General features: G+C 46.3%; 1 protein-coding gene across 5 annotated transcripts in view; it reads right to left on the minus strand.

Moving 5' to 3' along the window:
- WDR37 (WD repeat domain 37) overlaps positions 1 to 23,312 on the minus strand; it is a 63,485-nt gene that overhangs the window by 32,902 nt on the left and 7,271 nt on the right. For all 5 annotated transcript variants that reach the window (XM_019460912.2, XM_019460911.2, XM_019460913.2 and 2 more), the window contains exons 2-8: positions 15,064 to 15,241; positions 12,017 to 12,113; positions 9,409 to 9,504; positions 9,016 to 9,080; positions 5,468 to 5,603; positions 3,833 to 3,904; positions 576 to 620 (exon numbers count right to left, since the gene is read on the minus strand). In XM_019460912.2, the coding sequence (XP_019316457.2) occupies positions 576 to 620; positions 3,833 to 3,904; positions 5,468 to 5,603; positions 9,016 to 9,080; positions 9,409 to 9,504; positions 12,017 to 12,113; positions 15,064 to 15,241 (689 nt within the window). The remainder of the gene's footprint in view (positions 1 to 575; positions 621 to 3,832; positions 3,905 to 5,467; positions 5,604 to 9,015; positions 9,081 to 9,408; positions 9,505 to 12,016; positions 12,114 to 15,063; positions 15,242 to 23,312) is intronic.

Here is a 23,312-nt window from a genome sequence, read left to right on the forward strand (position 1 = left end):
CACTCTCTCTAAACATTTACCCCTCGAGATTACTGTCAGTGTCCCCCAAAGTCACAGGAGTCTTCAGACAATTTTACTGGAAGACCCCTCAGTTCAACAATGAAGCTGTTGTACAAACTACTACATAAAATCACGGCAAAACCACGCGGCCACCACTGAGGAGCGCCCAGAAAGGAGGAAAAACGTTGGTCCCGCAGACTGCCGTGACCTGGGCTACTGTTTCTGCCCTCCTCTGTTACAGATGCACGCAGGATTAGGAACTCGCAGTAATGACAGGTGTTCAGAAAACCAAGTTCCCTCTGTGGTGCGAGCGAAAAGTGGGCAACCACCAAGGGCTTCACAAAAACCAGCTCAGGGTGGGTCACGTGCAGTCTCCCGGGACAGCCAAGCTCACCTGACAATACACTACAGGTGAAACAAGTGCCACTTGATGTGTCCTCCTTCCTCCATTCCTCAAGTATTTCACAAAATGATGACCTGACTTTTACGGAAGGGACCAACGAGAAAGGAACGACTATGGCTATTTTTAAATTATCTATAACCTTCTTCAATAAAGAAGAAAAAGATCAACATACCGGTAAGAGCCAACTGCTCTGATGGATGAAACTTGATAGAATTTACTGCAAAACAAAAACATTACAAAACAGGTATAAAATAACGACATATCATCAACGTTTCTCATGACAACGTGCATTACAAGGTAACTTTAAGAATTAAAAAAACTTAATTTCAATATTAGATCCTCCCACCCAATTAACCTAAGAATAAATGCAGAGATGCATGAAAAACTCACTGAACATGAATGATCGAATTACTGACGTATAAGACATACAGAAAAACAACACTAATAATCTACTTCTTTCTGTAGACAAGGAAGTCCTCTCGAGTGAAAAATGAATCAGGATGAAAGAGAAACCATACTTATGACAACACATGGGGACAGACCACAGCAGGGACACTGTTTACTCCCCACCCTCCCTCCCGTCCCGTTCCAGGAGACCCCGGGAGCAGAGGCGGCAGGCCTCGCCAGCTCGGGGAGAGTCAGGATCCACACGGACGGTCCCCTCCTCCAGCTGTGGGAGGACCGAGGTGCTTCGCAGGAAGAAGGAGCAGGAGTGGGGTGCACAGAAGAAGGAGCCAGAGTGTGCAGAGGCCGGAGCCTGGCTGCTGGGACCACCCTGCGAGGGAGCCAGCACTCACACCCACACAGCAAACACACGACAGGACAGAGTGCACAGAAAGTTCCAGAAAATGAAGCAAGTTCTTTCAGAAAGATTCCGCCAGCTACACCACTGGGAATTCTCTTTTCCTGAAGAAATGAAAAGTCCAGCGAGTGTAGACTGCGGGTAAGTGTGGGAGGAGCAGGTAGATACCACAGCCTCCTCAGCACCGGCAGCAAGCTGTCACGACCCTGTGCACATGCACGCACACGCATGCACACACGGCAGGACGCCCCTAGGGCCAGGAGCAAGTGGCAAGCTCCGTGGCCACCTCTCACCTCGACGTCCCTGCAAACCTCAACGCGCCACCAGTGCCACAGGTGCCTCACGGCCGTGACACATGCTTCATGAAAGAGCACGTGCGGAGCACTCGGCCGGGAACCCGGCACACAGCAGGCGCTTCACGAAGACTGTCACAGCTGCAACATGCACACCGTGCGCCAGCTCACCGAAGGGACGGCGCCACTGAATGGGGACGGGCCTGCACGTGCGCACAGGTGCCGCCCGGCAGGGGGCGGGCTGCAGCAAAACTGAGCCCCGTCCCCCGGCAGAGGGTCTGCTGACCGTGGCTGAGACAGAACAGGAAGGTGAGCCCCGCCAGCACCTTCTCCAAAGATGCGCAGCACCCCCAACACGAGGCTAACTCAATTCCCAGAGGCCACACCGGGAGCAGAAAGGGAGAGGCCACCAGAGACCAATGTTCTTCACAGCAAGCTTCAGAGGCACCCGATCTTTAAATGGTTTGTGTGCCTAACTTTACCATAAACATAAAAGAACAACAGGAAGAAGCACCATCCCCCGCACAAGAGGGCTCTACTTGGGGGTCGGGCAGGGGCAGCCACGAAGCCCAGCACGTGACTCTGGAGGCAGAGGGGACGAGGCACAGGAGGGTCCTCTGTTCAGGTGATGCCAGAACGAGGCAGAACACACACGGCAAACCACCTGCAGTGAGCTATGCCCATAGAAATCCCAGGCGGGGAGAACCACTCCCTTCAGGTTAAGGGGACCTTGGCCACGTCATCGCAACACCACCTAGTGGAAAGACCAAAGCCAGGACACGAGCAAGGCAGACACGGTGTCTGTGAGGACAGCACCCCAGAAGGGAAGGCCAGACATCAGCGCTCCACCTCCCGTCACCCAGCCTCCTGACGCCCAGGGCGGTGTGCACCCCACGTGCTGGGGCAAGAGGACACGGGAGAGAGGTGCGCAGGGTGGCCGGTGAAGAGCTGGGCGTCCAGGCCGTCCAGCGAGAGGGGAAGCTCCAGGGAAGGGACAACAAAGGAACAGAGATGCCGCACCGAGTATGGCCACCGGAAAGGCACGTCACACAGGAGCACAGGGATGAGTCAGGGATGGATGCAGAAACCAGGCGGAAGAAAAAACAAGGCACGTTACGAGCAGCTGTGAACAATACACACATAGCCATGAGTAACGAGAATTGTGCTGTCGCCACTTGGTGAGGACAAGACTGGAGGACCTCATCCGAGGCAAGGGAGACAGCCCTCCTTCCAGCAGGAGGAAGCACTTGTCTAAAACTCCAACACTCAGAAATAATAAAAGAGGCTATTTCGAAAAACGGAAGAAGGGCGTGCCCGGCTGGCTCTGCTGGAGGAACGTGTGACTCCTGATCTCAGGGTTGTGAGTTTGAGCCCCACAATGGGGTAGAGAGTACTTGAAAAATGCAAGAAAAGAGCAGAATACGTAAAGCTGTCGACACTGGTTCCCTTCAGGGAAGTGAAATGGAGTAGAGGGCAGGGAGCAAAGTGCTGTAACTGTCTACACGGGCTGGCTAATACCCTCTGAATTTTCCGATGATGTGCACGTGTTTCGTTTTATAAACGCTTTCAAGGAATAAACCTGCGGAGGAAACAAGCCACAGTGCCTCCCTGCGCCGTGAGCACTGCCTCCCCCGCCTGGGCACCATCCCGCAGCGGACTGAAGACACATGCTGAGGGACCCCGTGGGAACGAAACCCCAAAAAAGGGGAAAGTGTGGGTCACAGCCCAGACAGGACAAGATGCGTCCCCCACCCAGGGAAGGGCTGGCACCCAAGCCCAAGAAGCGGAGGGCAGGCACACCCGGGCCGTCTACGAAGGGCAGGGGTGCGGCGGCGGCTGGGCAGGGGAGAGTGAACGAGGAAGCAGCCGACAGGCACCGGAGTGGAGGGCGTGCCAGGAGGAGGGAAGCACAGCAGGCGCCCGGAGGGAAGTGAGAGAGACGCGGTAGGACACAAGGGAGCATGCAGGGGCGGCTCACAGGAGGGGACGAGCGGCCGTACCGGCGGCGACAGGAGGGGCGGCAGGAAGCCCGGGATACACAGCATCCCTCCCTGGGCCCCGACACGTGCAGAGCTCACGCCGAAAGAGAACCTCTAAAACGAGTACACGATCGCAGACGATGTCCACACTTCAGTTCCAAAGCTGTCGACGGGTGGCTTTCTAGGCGCCCGTAAATGACGCGCAGACAGGTGCTGCTCGGCGTGCGGGGCAGCAGAGCGGTCCCTCCCTGAGGCTCCCCGCCAGAGGCGGCGCGCCCGTCGCGAGGGCCCGACCGGCGGGCGGCCAGCTCAGTGCCCTCCCGGCACAAGGCACAGCCCGCCCCGGAGCACTCACCTGACCCCACGTGGCCTGAGTACTTGACGAGGCACCGCCCGGTCTCTATGCTCCACAGCAGGGCCGTGTGATCTGCAAGAGCCAAAGAACAGGAGTGACTGACCCACCACCAACTCTACGGTCTTCAAACGGAAGTGAGAAGTCACGTTGCCACTAGCGTCTCTTCCGCCTCTAGATCAGAAACCGCGTTTCCCAGACAGGAGAAGTGCGTGACCTGGCCCGGGTCAAGGGGGTGGCAAACAGACACCCAGGGACTTGGGACTCACGGCACATGGTCACACTGACTGCACCTCGCCAGGGTCCTTCTAACCCATCACAGCTTCACTGCTTTGTTGAATTAACACTTTCCAGATCATCACACAGTAAATAAATGCAAAACTCCAGTTACAGATTATTTGAGATCATACGTATGTGTTTGGGCCTTTCCTCTTACATAATAGAAAATCTGAAAAATAAATGTCAATTATCCAAACGAGATCTTAGAGATACCAGAAACAGACCCTTTCATTCTTTCTTTTTAACTGTAAGGGAATTTCTACAACACTGGGGAGTGCTCACAAGTGAACATAATTTTAAACAAGTCGACTTTCTTCATTCATGGTTCTATCTGCTGTAAAATTTTCTACTTCTATTAAAAAGCAGATCAGGGGCACCCGGGTGGCTCAATTAATCTTCTGATTCTTGATCTCGGCTCAGGTCATGATCTCACAGTCTGTGGGATCAAGCCCCATATCAGGCTCTGTGTTGACAGCATGGAGCCTGCTTGGGATTCTCTCTCCTTCTCTCTCTGCCTCTCACTCACTCTCTCTAAATAAATAAATAAACTTTTTCAAAAACAAAACAAAGCAGAATCTAGTGGGGCACCTGGGTGGCTCAGTCAGTTGAGTGTCCGACTTCGGCTCAGGTCATGATCTAAGGTTCATGATTTCAAGGCCGGCATCAGGCTCTCTGCTATCAGCACACAGCCTGCTTCAGATCCTTTCTCCCTCTCTGTCGTCGTCCCTCTCCCCACTCTCTCTCGCTCTCAAAACTAACTTAAAGAAGAAAACAAAAAGCACAATCTACTAAGTACCTGGAAAAATCATTTTCAATAAGTGAGCACCATTTTTAACCTCACTAATTTTGGTCGGAAAGGGTATTATTAGGTTACGCACCTTGGACAGCTTTCAAAACCTATCTTTTCTTTAATGAGAAAAAAGGGTCTCTAACACCTGCCCCAGGAGTCCCACAGGCTAAAAGGGCTGCCAGCACCCATGCCTCCACCTAAATCCTAGAACAGCTAGCCCCCTTCAGAGACCGCACAGCCCTTCCCTGGGCCGTACCTCACAACTCAAGCAGACACACGCTCGACTGTAACAAGAAAGTACCTCGCCTGTTCAAAAGACATTCTACCTTATGCTGCCGTAAACACAGGTAGCGCAATCACGGAGCCAGCACCTGCTCACCCGGACACCTGACGTCACACCTGCCGACAGCAGCAAGGCCTGACGGAGCACAACAAGGCCAAGTGCTTTGGTTTCAAGGACTCTTCGGCCTCCCACCAGCTTCCAGGGCCAACTCTGCCACCCACCCCGCAGGGAGTCATCTGCACCGGCTGTCACGCCCGACAAGCAGAGCGACTGGCTGTGGACTTACCGGCAGACGCGGTGCCCAGCACCACGGGCTGTGTCCTCGCCACACTGACGTCCCAGATGCCATCCCTGTGGCCAATGTACTCCTTCACGAGCTGGCACACGGCCCTCGACGTGGTGGTCTTGAAGCTGGAGACGATCTAAAACCGTGACGGGAAGGAGCATTGTAGACGATTTACTGACCGAATGTTTTTAAGTTAAAAAAGGTAAAACGGAAAAAGATGTGTTGAACGTCATACACCCCTGAACAGGATATTTAAAGCATTAAGGGCACACAACAAAAGCACAAACAGCAGCATCCCTCCAGCTGGGTGTCACAAAGCAACAACGAAGGCCGTCCTAAGGCCTCAGAAGACCCCCGACCCCCCACAAACCACGTGTGTCCTCCCGTGACGAAGAAGAGGGGCCTATTTATACACTGCGAGTGTCTTCCACAAATCCAAACCAGCAGACAAAATTTCCAAATTCTTTAAAAAAAAAAAAAAGCTACCAGGACATGAAGAAGCCAGGAAAGTATACCCACACCCTTAACACTACCTTTTATTACTGGGGAACTTTCCTTTTTTCCCATTTTTGGTCATTTACACCAACCACGTATTATCAGGAGGAAAAGAGCCCAAGGTGGGGAGGAATCCAAAGACGACACTTCTAACAGATGAGGTTTGTCCAACAGTGTTTATTGCGCGCGTGCTCGGTGCCGGCGCTGCGCCAGGAGACACACACAGAGCGACAGCAGGCCCTGGCCTCGGGCAGCTCACAGTCTGACGGGAACAGACAGGAGAACCACAAAGGTGCACACGAGGTGAGGCATCGTCTCGTACGATACACACGGCAAACAAGTCTCACTTTCTCTTACAAGGAAAAATAGAAAGTGCGTGAGCAAGAAACTAAACACAAACAACTCTTCAGAGTTTGCTTTTTAAACTGTTCTCAGAGAAAAGGAATGGCTTTTCAGCTTTTAAGCAAATCAGAATAATGGAGATTAATCAGAATAATGACACTGTAAAATCAAACGAAAAAGAAAAATCAGTGGTGTTAAACAGCTATTTGGAACACGGATTTGGCGAAGCCCTGAAAATGAATCAAAGTTCATTCTTATTTAGTATAAACACATTACAACACAGTCCACTGTTCCATCAATTCGGGTATGAACGTTCAAACCATCCTCCGCTGCAGAGAGCGACTAGAAATGTTTATGAAGACGGACTCTTCCGGCAGTAATACCGACAGGCTCCATCTGACTCGGTCTGCATTTTACCAAAGGACTTGCACAAACGCAAACTCCTCGTCTTCTTTTTCCTTCTGAAAGCCCCTCCCCCACCCACACTAGCAGAACAGTCCCTCCCAACACAGAAAAGGGCTTTTGCTGGCGCAAGGTGCCATTCGGATGTTCAAGAACGCAGCGGTTAGGAACGTGCACAGCTTGCCCCACAGGAAGTGGCAGTACGGTTCAGTTTCCAAGCCTCCTGCTGTGTGTGACACAGACGTCACTGTGAGGAGAAATGAACTAGTGGAACCACACTCCTCCCTCACCCACCCCGCTCGGACAGGAACCACACAAGGTCACTGCTCAATACTCATGGCAACCGCATTTCTGGCGGAATTCTGGAAGCAGAGCACATGCAGCTCATCGACACCGTAACAAATCACGTCACGTGTTGTTTCCAAATGCCCACTACACTCTGAATACCTATTAACTCTTTGTTTTTAAAAATGCTGACCCCTTCACTACTGCGAAGAGGCCCCACAAAAGACTGAATTACTCAGTGTTCATGACAGAGAAGCACAACAAAATGACAAAGTGATGCTTACACCTGTCACCCTAATTATCGTTCTCATTAGCATACAATCTAAACTACTCCAACAAGACCAGAAAGGGCTTTTTTCACAATGCGAGCTATTTATCTTTGTAAAAACACGTGTGAACATTTTCACAAGTTTCTCTAACGTTAGACGGTCCGGCATCCCTCCCGACAGACACCAGCGACCTGTCCTCAGCCACCCAGGAAGGGAAGACCTCTTGGTTGCTGAACGCACGTGCGTTTCCCACCATCCCACCACGTACACACTACTTGCCTTTCAGGGCTGAGTCAGGAGGCAAGTAACGAGGCCTCCTTGCTGCACACACACTCAGTGTTACTGCCAAGAATACACACTACGGCACGGATCAGAATGTATTCTGGGATCAGATTCATTCTTCAACCTTCAGGTAACATCTTACGTTATTATTCTTCAATGTGCACAATAAAGATCATTAATATGTTTCTTATACACTGAGATAAGTTTCTAGTATCTAAAACAAAGGGCACTTTATATCTAATACGTTTTTTTTTTTTTAAGCAGAGTATTATTATATATAACCTTCCCTTTGTCCAAATCTTGTATTTTACTATTCCTAGTAAGGGACAACTTTATACAATCTGTTCATCTTCTACTTCAGAAATGGTCAGAAAGTTTCTGAATTCTAAGACCATATACATTGTACACATAAGCTGTGTCCACAAGAATAAACAATATAATTTAAGATAATATAACAAGAAGACGAGCAAGAACATAGTCTCACAATACATTTCAAAGAAAACTCTGATGTTAATTTATTAAAAACTTAGAAACTAATAAGCTAGATAATACATAACAACAAAATTTTTTTAACTAAGCACTTATACTCTGGAGTTATCAAAGGAAACACAAGAAAATGTAATCAATGTTTGTATTTTTTAAATAACAAAGTTTTCCAATAAGCAGAAACAGCAGCAAGACTGGATCTGCTTTATTACTTGTAGTTAATCTCGCTGGGGATGTCATGCTACATAACTTGAAGCTCAAAGGGACGAACTGGAAAAACAGAGTTGACAGTAACTATGCCATCACAGCAGACTCACCACAAATTTCAACTTTTCCCTCAGGTTTAGCAAAAGGAATGTACATTCATTAAGGCTGGGTAACTAATTTATCTTCTGTATATTCAAAATGCTTCACAGTAAAAACGCACATAGAATTACTTCAAAATATTACTTCACAGCAGTACTCCCTCACAGACAAACTTATTCCCAAATAATTAAATCCTTGCCACTTTAAGAAGGTCAGAACAAGATTATTTTTAAAGAAGTAAAATACCACATACGGCCCTATTTGCCCTGGAGACAAGACCTTCACATCTGGATAATGCTCAGAAAATGAGAGAAAAACAGTGGGTGGCGGAAAACGTGCCTGTGGTGCACTGCATTACTCCATTACCTTTCTCCAAATTCAGAGCCTCTGTATCAAGCCAAATAACGATACAAAATGTATTTTCCCTCCAAAAAGACACTGTAGCTACTAATGGGTATCTTTTACTCTCACAGGAACCAGGGCAAGGGAGTGTCCAGGTGTCCATATGCTGTGGCCATCTCACAGATCTAGGATATTCCCTTTAAAAATCAAAGTTTTCTAAACAGCAGAAGTTCCTCTTTCTCTGTTACACGTTTATAATTGGAAAATATGCAACTTCAGGTACACGTCCGCACACCTCAAATACCACATGAGCGGCCCGAGAGCCAGCGCCTTGCGTACCTTGCTGGTGGAGGCCTTGTAAGTGGTCTTCAGCTTCTGAGAAAGCTGGCTGGTGCTGTGGCTGGCTGCAGAGACAGAGAATCGACAGTCAGGGCCGCAGAGTTTCAGAGCTGGGACAGACTGGACAGCAAACCCCACCTCTCACTGCCAACGGAAGACAGTGAAACCCGAGGGTCCATCTGTCCACGCTGGCATGGAGGTGACAGCACAGCTGGAACAAGACGCCAAGCTTCCTGGCACCCCTCTCCGCCTCACCCGCCCCCACCCACACCTGACTACGGGCCCCAAGCACTGCTGACCGCAGCAAGCAAACAAACCCACGTCCTTCATGAAATCCCAAATCTCCCCCACATGTCACGTGTCAGCAGTCCTGTCGGGAGCGCTCACCCTTACCTTTTGTTTTGAGCTGGCCCTTACTCAGTTCCGCCCCATCGATCGCTTGTCCTTCGGCAGCTAAACGTTCATTAAGAGTCTCAATCTCCCTACGCACTGGGAATAAAAAGGTTTTTTCAAAAAGGTAAGACGTGAACTTTTACGTTGAAACATATTCACCGCTTCCAAAACTTGAGGGTGTAAAAATATTATGTGTAAGTATTATCTAAACACAGACATGAATAATACCCTAATATTAGGTTCGCAGACTTCTCAAAATACTTGCGACACCTCTCACACACTGAGAACCACTGCTCTCCCTACACTGGGAAGACTGCGCCCCCAGGGCTCGCAGGCAGGGCTCCTGGACCTCAAGGTAGGCCATCTCCTTTGTCCTTTATTCTATACACTTAAAAACATGTTCCTGATACTATCCAAAATTCAGTGAAATGTTTACAGTCTAGCCGAGAACACTGAAATTGGGAGGAAAAGCATACAACAAAACATAACTATGGCTGCGTGGGGCCACAGAGCGCCAAGTAAGGATTCTATGTAACAAAGATTAAAAATCTGGGGCGCTTGGGTGGGTCAGCTGGTTAAGCGTCCGACTTTGGCTCGGGTCACGATGTCGCGGTTCGTGGGTTTGAGCCCTGCGTCAGGCTCTGTGCTGGCAGCTCAGAGCCTGGAGCCTGCTGAAGAATTGTCTCCTTCTCTCTGTGCCCCTCCCCCGCTCATGTTCATTCTCTCTCAAAATAAATAGACATTAAAAAAAGAATTTAAAAAAAAAGAATTAGTTTGAAAAAAATTGAAGGAGGGTCACAAAAGTCTCAGAACCACAGGGAAAGAATGAAGAGGAAGGTCATCGGTCATCAAGAAGGCGATCAGCAGACACCTGTGCCTATGCTCTCCTCCGGAACAGGTCTGCGGGACCAGGGCTGTCTTCCAGCCACAATGTTGAGGAATGACACGTGGCCAAGGAACAGGATTCAGCCGAGGGCACAAGCCACTACAGCGAGGCAGCAGGACCATAACCTGGCCACACATCCCCCCCAAGCCAGGCTGTGCACCTGCCAGGACGATGTACCCTCTACTCAGGCTATGGTGAGACGAAGGGGCCGGGTCAGGTGACAGAGAGGGTAAGGGCAAAGGCTCTGAGCAGACCTTACAGAGGCAGGGCGCCACCAAAGCCAGGCAGCATGAGACTGTGTCAACTCAAAGTACATCCAGCAGTAGTCATTTGTAATCCTACAGTTTTTCTTGAACAAACTACATGAGTTCATAAAATATTAATAAGGCCTTACATCACAACAGAAACTCAATAATGCTTTGATCATTACAACTGATACTTTATTTAAGAGACAGAGAAGAGAGAATAAGCAGAGGAGAGGGGCAGAGGAAGAGAGTGAGCGAGACACAGAATCTTTTTTTTAAGTTTATTTCCGAAAGAGAAAGAGAGAGCTCAAGTGGGGTAGGAGCATAAAGAGAGAGAGAGAGAATCCCAAGCAGGCTCCCCACTGTCAGCACCGAGCCCAAAACATGGCTCAAACCCAAGAACCGGGAGATCATGACCTGAGTCGAAATCAGACGCTCAACCAATGGAGCCAGCCAGAAGCCCCTATACTGCTCAAAGGCGGCACTGCTTCTATAAAAAAAATGTAAGAATAAAAACTAAAGCCCAGCTAATCTAAGAATAAAAACTAAAGCCCAGCTAATTTAAAAACTATTTTCATTTGGGGCGTCTGGGTGGTCAGTAGGTTAAACGTCCAACTCCTGTTGGTTTCGACTCAGATCACGATCTTCCGGTTCATGAGTTGGAGCCCCACGTCAGCCCACGTGTTCACAGTGCAGAGCCTGCTTGGGATATTCTCTCTGCCCCTCCCCAGCTCGTGCGCACACGCTCTCTCTCTCCAAAATAAACAAATAATAGATAAATAGATACTTCTGATTGACCTTTAAAATAAGTCGAACAGATAATACTAAGAAATTCTCAAAATATAGTATATTTTAAAGGAAAACATGAATCAATAATTTCTCAATTTACAGTATACTTTGTATAGGGATAGTTATAAGAAGTATTTGTTTTTCATAAAACCACCATCTGAATGAGCTAGTGTGGCCAGCAGAATGCTACCCACCCCAAAGGTAACCTGTGAGCACGTGAGCCCCATGGCTAAGGGGCCCTGCAGGTGTGACTACAGCGAGGGACCTCTGACGGGGAGGTCACCCTGCCTGGCCCAATGACCCAGCCTTCCCTCACGTCCTTAGGAATGGCTCAGAGATGCTCACCACTGAAGGCTTCGAAGACGGACGGTGGAAGGGCTTTGAGGCAAGGGGTGAGGCAGGCTCTAGACACCGGGACTCTGTCCTCACGATGCACAGAACTGAAAATCTGCCACAGTTCAAACAAGCAAAAGACAGACCCTCCCCCTCACCTCCAGAAGCACAGCCCTGCCAAGGCCTTGACCTGAGTCTGCTGGGAGGGGCCCCCCAAAGTTCCCACCGGTGACTTGTAAGGTAATCAATCTGGGTCACTCGAAGCCACTATGTGTGTTACAGAACACAAAATGGATACAGTGGTGACCGTCTACCCAAAATTTTACAAAAGCTTATTAGGACAGAAGATACTCACATTCCAAGTTCTCAATGTAAAGGTTTTCAAACTCTCTCTCTATTTGACCAAACAGCTCCAAAAGCGTACTGCGAACCGAGGAAGGCAGCTTAGAATCCTGAAGAAAAAAAAGGAAGATTCTGTTTAAAATGAATGAATAAGAAACTCTTTTCCAAAGCGAATTCTCATTTCTCTTAAATTCTTATTTTATATATTATTTCTTATACGTAAAATGCTTACAGAACTCACAGTTCCACATTTCTACGTACGAAACTATGATGAAATGATATAAATGGCTATCCAGCATGATACAGGATTCAAGAACAAGCACTTCCTCAAAATAACATAATTTTCCCTTTTACAAGGGAGGAAACAAGCCTACCTTATTCAAAAACCTCCACATTTGTAGAGAAGGAAGACAGTTCCCATAAATGCAGTTTCATCATGCACAGTCTTTAAAGTTCTACCGTGTGACATTATAAATTAATCTTAATAAGCCACCTACTAACAGAAGAGCTTTTAGAGAGCTCTCCCATCCACGGTGCTTCAGACAAAATCCTGGACATCTCCTAACACCTACAAGACTGTGAGGAGGGAAACATGAGAAATCGGACCGGTAAGAGCAAACGGTGTCTGTTAAAGGAGAACACCCATGTGGTAAGTGCCAGGAGCACCACGCCACGCGTGCCTGCACGCCTGCCCCCGTGTTCTGCACAGCTGGAGTCTCCTCTACGCCTCATGGGAAGTCCATGAGCAGAAGCAACGCCTCTGCAGAAGTCTGAGGTACAAGGGACTGGGCGGCATCCCAGGCCCCACCCATGCTCACACACACGCACTTTCTGGACGCTGCTGGTCGTGGGGAGCCCACGCAGTCTACACTACTCTCCTCTCCAGAGAGCACGGCCCGACGTGCTAGTTCGTGTGACCCCACACTCAGAGTATTTCCAGAACGGAACTCGTAATGGTTCTAAAATGTTTCAGTACTTAATTGCCACCAATGTAAGTGACTTTTCAAGTTTCCGTGCAGCACAAACTTTCTGATGTTTAGTCAGCTGCAAATAAAAAAAGGACACACGATGTTTATTAAACTTCTCAGATTAAGTTCTCAGGAAGACAGAAATTCTAAGCAAAATGATCTCTAATGACATAAACATTTCAGCAATATGTTTTGAAATCACATAATGTTCCAGTAAATTTGACAAGCCAATAAAAACTATATACGAAGCCATGTTTAAAAACAAATTTGGGGGCGCCTGGGTGGCTCGGTCGGTTAAGCGTCCGACTTCAGCTCAGGTCACGATCTCACGGTCCGTGAGTTCGAGCCCCGCGTCGGGCTCTGGGCTGATGGCCCAGAGCCTGGAGCCTGCTTCCGATTCTGTGTCTCCCCCTCTCTCTCTGCCCCTCCCCCGTTCATGCTCTGTCTCTCTCTGTCTCAAAAATAAATAAATGTTAAAAAAAAATTAAAAAAAAAAAAACTGAAATTTGGCAGAATGGGTACTATGGCCTCCCTCAACACCCTTCTAAAATACCAATGAAAAATATGAAAAATAAAAATAAGATTTTGAAATAACAGTGAAAGTAAAATAAACCACGACAGTAGCATTTGCCATGCCGTCCACCTTGCCTCGTGGCCTTCGCATCCGCTCTTCCATCTCCGTGCCACGCTCCTCCCGCACCCTCGTGTGGCCGGTCCCCTTCACACGGGCACTTGGTGAGAAGCCGTTCTGACTCCCACACCAAGGCCACATCTACGTGCATCGAGTCCTGCTCACCTACACCCACAGTCCCTTAAGATCTTTACCGTTCAACAACCGAAACATCACATTTACTTGAGTAGTAAACGCGTCTTAACGTCGAATGTCATTGCCACTGGAGACAAAACCGGGATGGCAGCGACAGCCTCACCCTACAATCAGGAAGCGAAACGGGCAGTGAAACGAGAACGTTCCCACCAGGCAGGCGGAGCCACGGGAGTGCCCCGGACAGCCTACTGGTGCCATTCGTCTTCACGGACCCCGACGGAGAGGTGCTGAACTGCGGGGACCATTTCAGAAACGTGAGGACAGAAAAGCTACTGTGACTGAGCAAGGATCTCATGTGCACGTCACTCCATCACGTCAGCATAATCACGGGTGTGGGAGGCCTCGCTCCCAGGCACATGCAGACTCAGCCACGCTCCACAACCGGGGCCCCGCGGGCCTGCCGCACTCCTACGCGCCCCACGTGCCTGGGCCGAGCACCGCACTCCTACACGCCCCACGTTCACAGCTCTGAGAAGGTAAAAGTACCGCCGCAGCACGTTCACGCTACCTTTGCGCTGTCTGGTACTGCTCCCAAATAGGCGTAACCTCGTCCACAAAGTGCAGGGCCACCGTCCCAATAGAATCCACGGGTAACTGGCCCATGGTTCGCAGATCCCTCCACCCACACCTACCATGCCAGCTGCTGGCAACCCTGCCGCGGCACCGGCCCGCGCACCTCACACCAGCCGGCGGGGAAGCCGTGCCAACAGGCAGGTGCCGTCCAGGGACTGCTGAAGCCACCGAGGCGAGGGCCCCACGGTGCGGCAGCCGGACAGGTCAGCTTGCGGACTCTGAACAGCCCCACAAAGGGTCACCCTGAGATGCAGTTACCTGCTTGATCTACATCACAATGGAGGATGGGCACTCAGAAGGCCGAGCAAAGAACAACATATTTACCCCTGACGAGTGAACTCCAGAAGACGCTAACAAAGGCGACTGCAGGATTTTCACCACTAGAGATATAAGTAAATCAAATTAAAAAACGTATCCTAGACTGTTCACCTGCACTGTCCAATACGGTAGCCAGCAGCCAAGTGTGGTTATTTAAATTCAGACGCAAATCAAGGAAAATTTTAAAAATTCCTCAGTCACACTAGCCACCCGTGTCTCTGTGCAGGCTGTTATGTATCACCGCTGTTTTTCCCAGTTATTGAGGGAAGGGGAGCTGGTTCTGTTTTGGTAACACACTCTTTTTCTCTACTCTGGAGACCTGTATGTATTTGACTATTTCTGGAACATTGAAAACACGATCAGCAACCAACTCACTTGTCCTTCTAACATTTCTCTTGGCAGACCCGTCCTCTCCTGCTCCGAGCTGTTCGTTCTTCGTATAGAAAGGCTGTGAGATTTGCGTTTCTGTTTTGCTTGGCGAGCAGTGGAGCAACTCCCGCTTTCTGTGGGCATTACTTCTAGAAGGTGATGTCCCAGTCGCTCCTGCAATAAGCTGAACAAGAGCAGGAAAAGCAAGGACTTTATTTCTGATATGACAAACTGGAATAAAGGAAACTAGTAGACCATTGTTACTTTCAATTCCAAATCTCTCTACTATGGTAATATTTACCATGTAATTTACAATGTGACAAAGTAATGTGTTTTAAGACAGAGGCCACAGCCTTTGTTAATGAGGTAATTTTTTATCAAGTTTCATTAAGTTTTAAAAAAAAAAATCAAATAGCAAAGACAGGCTTAAACAATTCTCCCTTAACCAACTTTCCCCAGCCTCTGCCTACTCCCCAGAGAGAACCAATTCTAATCACACAGTCTAGACTACAGATTCTAGAGCAATCTGTCCAAGAGAAATACAACACAGGCCACATGCCTTAACTGTAAATTTTCTAGCAGCCACAGTAAGAAAAAGTAAAAACAGGTGAAATCACTTTTGATGATTTATTTAGCCAACTATGTTTAAAATACTATCACTTGAGGAGCGCCTGGGTGGCGTAGTTGGTTAAGCGTCCCACCCTTGGTTTAGGCTCAGATCATGATCCCAGGGTTGTGGGATTGAGCCCCTCATCAGGCTCTGCAATGAGCATGGAGCCTGCATGGTTCGGTGGGTCTCTCTCTCTCCCCACCGCCACACATCCCTCTCCCCTGCTAGTGCGTACTCTCCCTCTAAAATAAAAAATTTTAATTACAAAAATAAATAGAACACTATCACTTTAGGCAACGTAAAAAACACTAACAGGTATTTCCATTTGGGTGCTGCATCTTCAAAAAAAATTTTTTTTCAACATTTATTTATTTTTGAGACACAGAGACAGAGTGTAAGCAGGGGGAGGGACAGAGAGAGAGGGACACACAAAATCTGAAGTAGGCTCTAGGCTCTGGGAGCTATCAGCACAGAGCCCGACGCGGGGCTCGAACTCACGAACCATGAGATCATAACCTGAGCCGAAGTTGGAGATGCTTAACCGACGGAGCCACCCAGGCACCCCCGGGTGCAGTCTCAAAGGGAATCAGCCACACCTCACATGCTCACCTGCTCGGGGCTGCCATAAGACAGCAAAAATCTGGACATCATTCAAATTTCTACATAATATAAACATTTTCACTTACCCACTTTGGGCATTATCTACTTGTTTCCTGCTACTGATTCCCCCTCCCAATATCACAACCCTGTTACTTAATTTTAAGTAATCTATTTATTCACACATGATGTTTCTTTCTTCAACTGTAACTTGTGTTTAGAACATGACCTGCTCATTTTGTGTTCTTACAGATCCCTCCTTCTCCCAGTATATCTATTAGTTTATGTAATTTTAAGATATTCATGGACCTCCCTTCTTTACTGACAACGTCTTTGACCCTCTCCATCTCTGCCTCACTTTGTAAGAAAGGTTCCAAGTGTCCACTTTTTTCTCAAGCTCTCCTGCACAGCCATCCATCTCCTCTGTCATTTGAGAATGTCCTAGGAACACAAGTAGAGTATGTGCCTCTTCAAGTTTTGAGCTTCATGCTCTGGAGATCCATGCAAGTTGTTACCTGTACCAACTGTTACTTCCTTCTGATTGCTGGGTAGTATTCCACAGCACGGAGGTACTATAATGTAACCATTCATCTGTTTCAAAAAAAATTTAGTTCTTTCCAGTTTCTTACTATTATAAATAAAGCTACTATGAACAATAACATACAGGTTTTTGTGTGAATGTAAGTTTCCATTTCTTTTGGATAAATGTCCACGAGTGAGATTTCTGGGACATATGATCAATGTATGTTTAGTTTTTTAAAAAATTTTGAGATATTAACTCACACATCATATAATTCATTCCCCACATTCAGCCCTGGGCAACCACTAATCTACTTTGTACACAAATTGGCCTGTTCTGTCCATTTCATATAAATGGGTTCCTACAATATGCGGCCTAATCTATCATGATTAGCTTTTTTCACTTAGCCAAGGTCCACCCACGTTATAGCATGTGTTGGTAATTTATTCCTTTTTATTGCCAGATATTCCACTGTACGGACACACCACATCTTATTAACAGTTGACGGACATTTGGTTGTTTCCATTTGCAGGTTATTATGAATAATGCCACTATAAATGATAACGTGTAGGTTTTGTGTGCATTTGTGTTTTCATTTCTCTGTGTACACCCATAGGAATGGAACTGCAGTAACTTGATGTTTAACCATGCTTAGTATTTTTAAGAAACCACCAAACCATTCTCCAAAGCAGTTATAATCTCTTATATTCCCATCAGCAATACAGGACATTCTATTCTCTGCATCCTCATTTAGTATGGTCACTGTGTTTAATTTTAGCGGCTCTGGTAGGCGTGCACTATCTTGTTACAGTCTTCATTCACACTTCCCCAGTGGCTGGTGATACTGCACATCTTTTCCTGTGCTTGTGTGCAATCTAAACATCTTTCTCAGTAAAATGTCTCCTCGCATCTTTTGCCCATTTAATAGGACTTTGGGATTTTACTGCTGAGATTTGAGAGTTCTTCAAATATTCTTCATGAGTTATGCATCAGGTATGTGTGTTGCCAATAGTTTCTCCCAATCTATAACTTTTTTTTTTTTTTTTTTTGTAATTTGTTTTTCATCCCCACAGGGTTTTTCACAAAGCAAAACCTTTAAATTCTGAAGAAATCCCATTGGTCAATTACCTTTCTCCTATAGATCATACATTTAGAATCATGTCTAAATACTTTTTAATCAATCCTATCTCCTAAAAATTTTGTTTTCTTCTTAAAATTATAGTTGTATAGTTTATATTTAAATTTACAGGCTACTCTGGGTTGATACTTTTAAGGTGCAAAGTTTAGATCCAGGGCTATTTTTGTTTTGGATTTTCTTGTTTTTGCTGGTATCCAATTATTTGAGCACATGTTGAAGACCATCCATCTTACACTGAATTGAGAAAGCTTGACATCTCGCTCAAACGTTGATCGGCTATACACAGGTGGATTATTTCTTGGTTCTCTATTCTGTTCATCTGATCTATAGATCTCTCTCTCTGCCAGTAAGTTGTTGTTGTTGTTTTTTAAGTTTTATTTATCTATCTCTACACCTAACATGGGGCTCAAACCACAACCGTGAGATCAAGATTCAGATGCTCCATTGCCTGGGACAGGCACGCTCCCCTGCTGACAACAGTCGTGACTACCATGCTGTCTTGAAATCATTTAGTGATTACTATCATTTTTTTTCAAAACTGTCTTAGCTATTCTAGTTCTTTTGCCCTTACCATATAAATTTGGAATAATCCTTCCCATATCTACAAAAATCTTCATGGAATTTTAATAGGAATTGTTTAATCTGCACATCAATTTGGAGAGACGTGGCATCTTTATCATGTTGAGCCTTCCAATCTGTGAATACAGTATATGTCTCAGTTTATTTAGATCATCTTTTCTTCCCTCAGTTTTGTAGACTTCCACATAAAAGTCCTACATATGTCTTTTCAAATTTACACTGAAGTTTGTGTTTTTATTTTCTGAGTAATTTTAAATAACATTGTATTTTTATTTCCATTTTGTGTTAATTGCTAGTATCCTACACTATTGTTGAACTCATTAATTTCAGGAGAGTTTTTGTAGATTCTCTGGCATTTTCTACGTAGACTACTATATCATCTGAAGAAAAAAAAAAGACAGTTTTATTTCTTCCTTTCTGGTCCACAGACCGTTATTTCTTTTTCTTATTGATCTGGCTAGGAATTCCAGTATTATGTTGTAAACAGTGACAACAAACACCCTGTTTTGTTTTGACCTCAAAGTAAAAACACTCTGTTTATGGCCATTAAGTATGATGCTAGCTGTAGGTTGATTGTAGATTTTGTCTACCAAAATGAGAAGGCTGCCCTCCTGGGAGTGTCATGAATGAGTGTTGAATTTTGTCATCTGTGTTTTCTGCATCACTTAACGGTGTGGATTTTCTTTAACCTGTTAACAGATGAATTATACTGATGATTTTCAAATACTAATCCAAATTTACATGCGTGGAATAAGCCCTACTTATGTATAACTTTCTTTAGTGACTGCTCTAGGTATTTTGTTTGTTTCTTTATTTTCGGAGAAACAGTACGAGCAGGGGAGAAGCAGAGAGAGGGGGAGAATCGCAAGCAGGCCCCATGCCATCAGCGCAGAGCCCAACGTGGGGCTCAAACTCACAAATCATGAGATCATGACCTGAAACAAAATCAGGAGTTGGATGTTTAACCAACTGAGCCACCCAGGCACCCCTAGGTAGTTTATTTTCACAACTATCACAGTCTACTGATTCTCAACATTCTACCAGTTCGTGGTCATGTACAGAAACCTCACCTTCCTGTCTCTTCACACTTCCCCATTTGTAACAGTCAAGTGAAATACTTCCTCTACATACACAGAGAACATCAAAGAGCTACACTTCAACCTCCAAACAGAAGAGGAGCGTCTATAGAATTTACCGAAGTTTGTTCTTTCCATTGTTCGTTCTTCCTTCCTGGTGTTCCCACATTGCTTTATATCATTTCCATTGTTTACAGAACTTCCTCTACCTATTCTAGAGAGGTAGGTCTGCTGGTGACAGATCACGTGAAAGATGTTTTCCCTTGATAGAGAATTCTGAGCGGATAGTTCATTTCCTTCAGCACTTGAAAAGTAAGCCACTTCCTTATGGCCTCTATGGTTGCTGACAAGAAATCCACCATCAAATTGTTTTTCCACTACTGGTAAAGTGACATTTCTCTCTCGCTGCTTTTTTTGTCATTAGTTCTCAGAAGTTTGACTATGATGTTGTCTTAGCATCAGCATGGATTTGAGTTTTATCCTGTCTGGGTTTCACTAAGCTTCTTGATTCTATATGTTTATGGCTTACCAAATTTAGGAAATATTCAGCCAGTATTTCTTCAGTATGTTTCAGCCCCACTGGCTCTCTCCTCTTTCTGGGATGATGACAAGAACAGTGGGTCTTCTGTCACAGTCCCACCAGTCACTGAGGTTTTGTTCACTTTTTTCCAGTCTATTTTCTCTGAATTGTTCAAATTGGGCAATTTCTATTTCTTCAGTTTTTCCTATGTTCTTTTCATTCTGCTGTTGTCATCCACTGGGTTTTTTGTTTCAATTAACACTTTTCAGCTCTAAATTTCCATTTGTTTCTTCCTGTGTTTCCTTCCTGAGATTTTAATGTTTTTGTTCTCCATTTATTTCAAGCATCACTAATTGCTCACTGAAACATTTTCATGATGGCTACTTTAAAATCCCTGTCAAATCATCTGCGATACCTGTGTTGCTGTCCGTGGTCTTTTCTTATTCAAGTTGAGATTTTCCCAGTTCTTCATATGACATGTAATTTTCTAGTGAAGCCTCAACATTTTGGATTTGATGTTATCAGACTTGGAATCTGATTTAAGTCTTCTATTACGGCAGGCCTCTAATGATGATGCCCCAGCAACTTGTTTCTGCCAGGTGGACTGAAAAATGGAGACGGAAGTCAGCATTCTCCGTTCAGCCTCCACTGACCTTGGGTGGAGGTACTCCTCAGTGCTGCTGGCTGGGCTCTAAGTTCAACCTTTCCCTTGGCTTCTACTCACACCACCCTAACTACACCAGAGGTCCCTTTTACTACACCCGGCATGTCCTCCTTACCACAGGTGGTGGTGAAACTCCTGAATCTCTACTGGGCTTCCTCTGACGCCACTCCAGCAGGAAAGGCACACCCTTATCACGCAAAAGAGATGGAAATCCCACCTCACCCAGGCTTCCCTGGTATTACCCGGCAGAGAGTGTCACCTCAACACAGCTTGTCAAAAGTGAAAGTCCAGATTCCCCATCCAGGCTTTGAGAAGAGTGAGGGTGGGGGCTGCAGTGTTTTCTAAGAGCATCCTGTCTCCAAGGCTGTCCTTTTCCCGGTCTTCTGACTACAGAGAGCAGGCTTTTCTTGACGTTTCTGATCTGAGCCCTTTGATGTCGCCAGGTTGCTACTTCTTCAGGCCCAAGTCTGGGATATATGTGGCAAAAAGAAACCCAGGGCACTCAGCTCTGTGTCATTTCTCAGGTCCCGATACACCAAGTCACCACACTTTCTTCTCTCCACCTTTCAGTCTTGTATGTTTTCTAACGTCTAGGGTTTTTAGCTATACTTAGCAGAACAGGGAAGGACATCTACTCCATCTTTCCTCAATCACAAAACCAAAGATCTTTTGTGTCTCAAATTACGTATATACAGACCTTGTTTTAAAATGGCAACAAGAGGGGCGCCCCGGGGGGCTCAGCTGGTTAAGCATCTGACTGGCTCAGGTCTTGCAGTTTGCGAGTTTGAGCCCCACATCGGGCTCTCTGCTGTCAGCACGGAGCCCGCTTTGAATCCTCTGTCCCCCCTCCATGCTCCTCCCCCACGTGTGCTCATGCTCTCTCTCACTCTCTCTCTCAAAAATAAACATTAAAAATATATATAGGGGCATCTGGATGGCTCAGTCAGCTAAGCGTCTGACTTCAGCTCAGGTCATGATCTTGTGGTTCATGAGTTCGAGCCCCACATCGTGGTAGAGTCTCTCTCCCTGCCTCCTTCTGTCTATCCTTTCCCCACTTGCACTCTCTCTCAAAACAAACTTTTTTAAAAAATTAGATATATATACCATATATATACATTAAAAGTGGCAACAAGAGGGGTGCCTGGGTGGCTCAGTCCGATGAGTCCACCTCTTGACTTAGGCTCAGGTCGTGATCCCAGGGTAATGGGATGGAGCCCCATATCAGGCTCTGGAGCCCCATATCAGGCTCTGCGCCAAATGTGGAGCCTGCTTAAGATTCTCTCTCTCTCTCTCTCTCTCTCTCTCTCTCTCTGCCCTTATCCTTTGCTCGCATGCATGCTCTCTCGCTCTCTCTCCCTAAAAAATAAAAAATAAATAAAGATAAATTAAATGAAAAGAAAGTAAGTCTTGCTTTACAACACACTAAAAACTTTCAAATTGGTCAACTAATTGTGTTTTTAGGTTTAAATTCTGAAATCTGTTAATTTATTAAAATTACCATATATTTTCTATAGCATTACGTAAACAAAATTCAACTGTCAAATCTGAAAAAAAGGACACACAGGGGCACCTGGATGGCTCAACTGGTTAAGCATCCAACTTCGGCTCAGGTCATAACCTTGCAGTTCATGGATTCGAGCCCCATGTCGGGCTCTGTGCTGACAGCTCAGAGCCTGGAGCCTGCTTCAGATTCTGTGCCTCCTCCTCTCTCTGCCCCACCCCCCCACGCTCATGTTCTGTCCCTGTCTCTCAATAATAAATGTTACAAAAACATTTTTTTAATAATAAAATAAATAAAATAAAATAAAATAAAATAAAATAAAATAAAATAAAATAAAATAAAATAAAATAAAATAAAACAAAACTAAGGACACAGAGGGGCACCTGGGGGGGCTCAGTAAGTTGAGCGCCCCAACTTGACTTCAGCTCAAGGACCTCGTTGCGCAACGGTAGCGCGTCTGACTCCAACTTAATTTCAGCTGAGGTCATGATCCAGGGTCATGGGATCAAGCCCCGCGTCAAGCGTGGCACTGAGCATGGAGCCTGCTTAAGATATTCTCTCTCTCCCCATCTGCCTCTCCCCAGCTCATGCTCTCTCTAAAACAGAAATAAATAGGGGCGCCTGGGTGGCTCAGTCGGTTAAGCGCCCCACTTCAGCTCAGGTCATAATCTCACAGTCTGTGAATTTGAGCCCTGCATCAGGCTCTGTGCTGACAGCTTAGAGCCTGGAGCCTGCTTCGGATTCTGTGTCTCCCTCTCTCTCTGCCCCTCCCCTGCTCATGCTCTGTCTCTGTCTCAAAAATAAATAAAAAAACGTTAAAAAAAATTTTTTTTAATAAAATAAAATAGAAATAAATAAGGGGTGTTTGGGTGGCTTGGTCGGTTAAGCGTCTAACTTCAGCTCAGGTCATGATCTCACAGTTCATGAGTTCGAGCCCCACATCAAGCTCTCTGCTGTCAATACAGAGCCCACTTTGGATCCTGTCTCCCTGTTTCTCTGACCCTCCCTCACTAGCGCTATCTCTCCAAAATAAGTAAATGTTAAAATAAA

This window comes from Panthera pardus, unplaced genomic scaffold (genome assembly GCF_024362965.1).
Source record: "Panthera pardus isolate Hobbes unplaced genomic scaffold, ASM2436296v1 HiC_scaffold_6, whole genome shotgun sequence".
In the NCBI taxonomy this organism is placed as follows: Eukaryota; Metazoa; Chordata; class Mammalia; order Carnivora; family Felidae; genus Panthera; species Panthera pardus.